This window comes from Etheostoma spectabile, chromosome 8 (assembly GCF_008692095.1).
Source record: "Etheostoma spectabile isolate EspeVRDwgs_2016 chromosome 8, UIUC_Espe_1.0, whole genome shotgun sequence".
Lineage (NCBI taxonomy): Eukaryota > Metazoa > Chordata > Actinopteri > Perciformes > Percidae > Etheostoma > Etheostoma spectabile.
This window is the reverse complement of record NC_045740.1, coordinates 31,647,735-31,653,992: the sequence shown is the minus strand read 5'-3', so window position 1 is coordinate 31,653,992 and position 6,258 is coordinate 31,647,735. Positions and strand designations below refer to the sequence as shown.

Here is a 6,258-nt window from a genome sequence, read left to right as displayed (position 1 = left end):
CACACACACACACACACACACACAATTCAACTAGCAATATTGAGTTGTTGCTGTTTTTTCTTTTCTTTCTTTGTACTTTATTACTACACTCAGTGACCTGACCATTCTGTTTCTTTAAAGCACATGTGTCAAACTTGTGGTTCGCGGGCCAAACCCAGCCCCTCCCAGGTTTTAACCCGGCCTGTTTATCGGATTAGGTTCACAATGAACTGAATATAGTTCTGCGCCAAGCCCAAAAAGACAGGAAACCGTTTTTCAAAGTGCAAATATGCAACACTTACAGCAGAATTTGGCAGATTTGCCAACTTTGAGACTCAGAAATTCCCCTTAAGAAGCAGGAGTTGTCATATTCAGGGTGTGAAAGAGTTTGCTACAAATCAGGTGTTAGGTAGTCGGCTTTTAAAAATTAATCTTTGATTTGCTTGATTTACTAAACTCTATAATGGATAAGGAACGTTTTTGCTGACTTTTGTAGGGCTTTATGTCAAAATGCAACAAAAGTCAAACGTCAAGATATGGACATGCAGTAATACAGTCAAAGAACTATGCATAAAAAGTCAGGACATTTGTGTTTGGTAATTTTTCTCTTTGTTGTAACAATGAGTCTTGAAATCTTATACCATTGGAAAGCCTGATGATTATTTCCCTTTTAAATGGTGCCACGTGCGTTTGTGGGATGAGCAGCAGAGCTGAGTATGTGGGTTGTGGCCAGTGCAGCTTCTCTTTGCTGTTGCTGTTGACTCCAATAAAAGTCAGGACCTCTCTCCTGGACTGGTAAAGTGTTCTACTTTGGCTCCACTACAGCCCTGTGTCTGTCCCTCTGCTTCAGTTTGACTCCCCACTGAGTCTGACTTAATGCCCCCGCCCCCCCCAACACTACCTGACTCTCTGTTACTGGTTGTTATGTTGAACGTTTCTCATTTATTAAATATTTGCTTAAAGCATTTTACAAAAGTTTAGTGTTGGAGTTTGTAACATTCAACATCTTAATTCTGATTTAGTTTTCATTTTCACTGGAAATGTAAACATATCTGTTCCAAATCGGTTTTATTAACTACTGATAATCCTTGAAAAACCAGTATGGGTCCATCCCTATTTTTCACCTTCCTTGGATCTTCATTCTCCTCCTCGTGCTCCTCTGCGTAGTACAGCTTGTCATCCGAGATCACACAGAAGTGCGTGTTCCACCGCTGAGAAAGAGAAATGAAAATGTTCATTTGAAGACCGAGAGAGCTGTCTTCTCACACACCCCCTCAAACAGACTGTATACACACCTATTAAAGAGCCCCTGTTATGCTAATTTTGATTTTTAGCAAGGTTACCCCAAGTTAGCAATACCAGTTGATAACAAGGCATTATGGGATATTTGGCTCATACAAACGCTGTAGCAACATGTCCACAGATAGAAGATGGACAGTACTGTATATGTGTGTACAACTGAGTTAATGAGACATAAAGGAGTGCTAATAAACTGTGAGTTCACACAGCTTTCAGTAGTGTTGAAGCTTCCCAGTTCAGCTGGAACACGCCAGTGTCCCTGGACCTCAGCCCCAATACAAAGCCCTTTACCTTATCTGGTGATACAGGCCCCATGTGTGATGTAAAGATAGGGTTGGGCATTGGTTTGATTTGAATTATTCAGATTCTTCCTTTCTAAACCGGTTCTTTGAAGGACGGAGTTGAACCGGGTCGCATGCTTATGTCACAGATAAGAGGCAAATGTTATCTTGATTCAATGGAGACTTACAGTTTAACAGGCTTTTTCAACGTAACATAAAGCCAACCTTCTTGTGCTGCATGGCTGCAACACAAGAAGGGCCTGGAAGCACAGCGGATGCTACGGAAACCAAAACTTGTGTGTGTAAAATTTGGAACAAATGATCAAAGATGGTCATAATCAACGATTCCAATAAAAATATGTTTCCACTGGAATTGTAATTTTTTTAAACAATTCCAAGTTGGAACCCAATCCTATGTAAAACAGATCATCCTTATGTTAGGAAATGCGAGTTTAAGATCCCATCAGACAGTACCTGGTCCACAGGGTCCCAGATCTCCAGATCTCCCTGTTTCTGGCCCTTCCTGAAGTCTTTACTGAATCCTCCTCCCTCCACACTGAGCTTCTTGTGCTGCACAAGGACAAAACAAAACCTTTTGTCATTAACTTATTAATTACATCAGTATGGTTAGACACACACACACGCACATGCACACACACACGCACACACACACACACACACAGTACCTTGAGTATGATCTTGCCCTTTAACTGTGTAGGTGAAGGAAGCTGCTCAGCCATCTGCTCCACAGGCTCAATCAGCAGTTTGTCTCCAAACACGTCTCTGAAGATCCGAGCCATCTGACGCTGCTGATCTATGGAGCAATGCTCCTCTATGGACAGGATCACTGGGAACCTGGGGGGGGGGGCATAGTTATCAAGGCCACGTGTTTGAGACTATGTTAATAGGTAGATTTGAAATGGCTTACTAATGTAAACATCTGCCAATAAAGTTGAATATATTGCCACATGAAGGGGATGTTTTTTGTTCAAAAATTGTGTGTGTGCGTGTGTGTGTGTGCGTGTGTGTGAGTGTGTGTGTTTGTGTGTGTGCGTGCGTGTGTGTGTGTGTGTGTGTGTGACAGATTAGTTTTGCGATTCTTACTCTGACGTTACAAAAGCATGATCGTTTATGGCTTTGACCACATCCTCAAACTTGATCTTGGTGGTCCTGGTCCAGCCGTGGTAGATGATTGGCTCCCCGGGCCCATCCCAGCAGTCCACTGCACAGATTCAGTACCACCCAACGCACACAAAAACAGGTGTTAGATATAAAAAAAAGTGTTAGTTAATATTCATTTCTGATTCATACTGGGTAAAATGGCCCCCAATGAGACCCATACTGGGCCTGCTTTACACTGACATTCAACACAGCGGCATCCCAGGCGCAGACATCGCACATAAGCCTCTGTGGAGGACTCACTACGAATCTGATCACCTGTCAGGTAGCTGTTGAAGGAAAAACAAAAGGGGAGACATGCCAGAATAAATATGGTTCACAAAATGAAAACCTTCCATTTAATGGTTTTGATCCTGTCTGCCTATTTGGTGAACTGGGGAATTATTACCATGATATAAAAGGTTATTAATGATTCTAAACCAGCATAAGTATATGATATGTTGGTTTGGGTTTTGGGGTGGAGTCATACTGACGTGTTGTGTGAGGAGCTGATCCAGTAGTGAGACAGAGGGTTGTTCATGTCCTGGTGTCTGATCCCGGAGAACTTCTCATCCCACACAGAGTTCTCCTTGGAAAAGAGGAAACTGAGGAACTAAAGGAGGAGAGAGAATTCATTTTAGTAATGATAAAACTATAAATATAACAACAACAACAAAGCTTTTAGCAGATTGTTTTCAAGGCAAACAGTCAGAATCCTTATCATATTTCTTGTCTAAGTCATTGAAATGCATTCCTACAAATAACCATTCAGCCTGCCCTCTTATTAGGGCCCATTCAGACCAAAATAAGCAATCTGGTGATTGGTGTGGGGGGGTCACTGAAACCACCCATATGTGTGACGTATTGTCTTCTTCATCCCCCCAATGTAGCACGAATACACTTTATATCTACTGTTTTCCGTCAGGTCTTCATATACATCTCAATGTTCCCGACGGCTCTTAGAGGCAGTTTCATTTTACGGAGAAAGAGAAAGAAAAGAGACGAGCCATTCAGATCGACTGGGCTCTCAGTCAGCTGTTACACAAACTCCTTGGCAGTTCAGTGCTACTGTTTCATGTTTTAAAACGTTCTTGTGGCAGAGAGAGAGGCAGTGATGTTTCCTGTTTCCTGTTTCCTGTACGGGACTCTTACACCGCCTCAAAACCGACTGACAGGTGTGATCGCCGTCACATTGGGCCCCACAGCGTGACGCTGGGTTGAGTTTTTCAAAAAGTTGAGTTGGTCTCAACTTTTCCACTGCATTTTTTGGTGTGTCCCTCCGGTGTCCTCTGTCCCAGGCTGTCTATCTCTGTTACACCCGATACTCGCAGGCCCAGAGGAGAGTACCTCGCTGACGGTGAACTCCGGGTCGTTGGTTTTCCTCATGGTGTCATCGATGAAGGTGGTCATCAGTTCTCTGACTTGGTTCAGGTCACTGGCCCACGATTCCTGAGGGATGAAGGGACACAGAAAAACGAGAGGAATATATTTATATAATATTTTTAGGCCTGTGTTTCTGACAGGACAGCTTTAGACACGACAGGAGAGAGACAAAGGGCTGCAGGTCGGAGCCGAACCCGAGGCCGCTGCGTCGAGGATCGAGCCTCTGTATGGGCGCGCGCTTTGCCTGGTGAGCAACCCAGGCGCCTTGAGAGGGATACAGTATCAGTAAAAAGTTTGGACATGAATGAGAAACATTTTGTACTGTATGTTTAAGCGAATGTTAAAATGAATCTGTGGGACTAATAAATAATCAATATTTATAAATGGAAAATCTTGTACTAGCATCAGTTTGGTTTTATTGGTGCCTTGGTTGATATCTTAAGGTTTCTTTCAATCATTCAGCCATTAGTGCTTTTCAAATATTTTCATATAACACTTATATTTGTATATACACCTATTTTTCCCATATCTGTGTACATAATAGTCCTGGCTGTTCTTTCCCTTTATTTGTCCAGCTTTGCTGTCCTTGTTCCTAGCTGTTATGTCTACTCTGGCAGTCAGTGTGTACAACTACTCGGCCAATAAAGAACTTCCACATATTAAAGGGTAAATACTGTTTTTTCCAACCTATGTTTCCATGTTCTGTGTCTAAGTGACTGATGGAAACAACAATCTTTGACTTTGGTCCAGTATTAGGCGAGATCTCTGTGGTCGGCAGCGGAGAAACTATTGACTAATGTTGCTAATAAAATAATAATTAACTACAGGTTATTTGGTTTTGTACAAATTCCTGGGAAAGGGAATGAGAGAATAGTGGATTGACACAAGCACAAAGAAGCAGATAGAAAATGAGTCAGACATGCAAAGTTCCAACACAACACCCCCTTTGTCTGGTGTACTAATCAATGACTTATTTTACCTTTTGCTGGTAGATGAGGAATCGTTGGAAGTCATGGAGCAGAACTGCTGAGGCATCTGGCTTATCTGTGTTACTGTTAATGGAGAAGAAGCATGCTGACTCACTAGAAACTAACTTCTTTCATGTACATCTGGGTTTGTTCAGATCAAGTGTAAAAAAACAGGAGCTCACCCCAGAATGAAAGCACATGATTCCTTTTTGAACTCAGCAAGGATCTGAGTTTAAAATAAAATATGAATGTAAATGCTGGGGGGGGGGACACTGGTGCAATTATATATATGGTATATAGTTACGTTAATGTGACCAATTCAGACTCACCTCATTCTGTTCAAACATTATAATGTTGTACAATTTATGAAACTGCTCAAAGTCCAGGCGGTCTTTCTTTGCTCCCACTTCCTGTGAAAGCAGAAGTAAAAAACACTGATTGAGACTAGAGCAGTACAGTAGTCGAGTAGAGCACCTACAGAGAGTTGAAATATTTATTCCTAAACCAGCTCATGTCTAATCAACACATTCTCACTCCCAGCACAACCAAAACGAGGCTTGGTCAGGGGCCTTTGGCTTTGGGTCGGGACTCTGTCTACGGAGGTTTAATCATGGAGGCCTGAGATGTTCTAAAAAGTTGAATTCATCAATTAGAATAAATTACACACAACAATGATGAGGATATGACATGAAGACAAGAGTACCTGGAATTTGTCTTTGAGAATACGAGAGCTGGGGGCCTTGTAGTTGAGCAAAGCTAGCAGAGACTTCAGCTCCTTCATGGAGATGCTGGGAAGGACACAAAGAAACATCTACAACAGAACACCTGTGCAGCTGCCATCTTTAACTCATTCAATATGCCTTTTTGTATGTAACGTGTAAGAATAAAGCTGGGATGATGAGCAGTCATGCAGTTTCTACAGGTTTCTCACATGTTGAAAAAAAAGGTTTTGACCTATGATCATTCACATAGTAAAATGATTTAGATTTTATCATTTACCTACAAAGCTAGTATGATTGAGTGACTACATTAGACACATATACAGTACCTGTTTGTTTTGGTCTGATTGACAGAATACATCTGCTTCCTCAGCCAACTGGAGGGAGAGGAACACAAAGAGATCAGTGATGGTCTTCACTAATGACTCTGTGTGTGTGTGTGTGTGTGTGTGTGTGTGTGTGTGTGTGTGT

General features: G+C 42.0%; 1 protein-coding gene and 1 long non-coding RNA gene across 4 annotated transcripts in view; one reads left to right on the top strand and one right to left on the bottom strand.

Moving 5' to 3' along the window:
* The window catches only part of LOC116693494 (uncharacterized), a 20,803-nt gene extending 16,704 nt beyond the window's left edge, over window positions 1–4,099 (top strand). Inside the window, exon 3 of the long non-coding RNA XR_004332931.1 lies at window positions 4,016–4,099. This is a non-coding gene — a long non-coding RNA (uncharacterized LOC116693494). The remainder of the gene's footprint in view (window positions 1–4,015) is intronic.
* Window positions 1–6,258, bottom strand: part of LOC116693373 (1-phosphatidylinositol 4,5-bisphosphate phosphodiesterase gamma-2) — a 28,653-nt gene that overhangs the window by 14,048 nt on the left and 8,347 nt on the right. For all 3 annotated transcript variants that reach the window (XR_004332913.1, XM_032522297.1, XM_032522298.1), the window contains exons 5-16: window positions 6,117–6,164; window positions 5,772–5,856; window positions 5,398–5,478; window positions 5,251–5,294; window positions 5,080–5,152; window positions 4,065–4,166; window positions 3,212–3,330; window positions 2,922–3,007; window positions 2,664–2,781; window positions 2,246–2,414; window positions 2,034–2,129; window positions 1,104–1,190 (exon numbers count right to left, since the gene is read on the bottom strand). Coding sequence is in view for 2 of the 3 variants with exons in the window: in XM_032522297.1 (XP_032378188.1) it covers window positions 1,104–1,190; window positions 2,034–2,129; window positions 2,246–2,414; window positions 2,664–2,781; window positions 2,922–3,007; window positions 3,212–3,330; window positions 4,065–4,166; window positions 5,080–5,152; window positions 5,251–5,294; window positions 5,398–5,478; window positions 5,772–5,856; window positions 6,117–6,164 (1,108 nt within the window). In the remaining variant the exon portion in view is untranslated. The remainder of the gene's footprint in view (window positions 1–1,103; window positions 1,191–2,033; window positions 2,130–2,245; window positions 2,415–2,663; window positions 2,782–2,921; window positions 3,008–3,211; window positions 3,331–4,064; window positions 4,167–5,079; window positions 5,153–5,250; window positions 5,295–5,397; window positions 5,479–5,771; window positions 5,857–6,116; window positions 6,165–6,258) is intronic.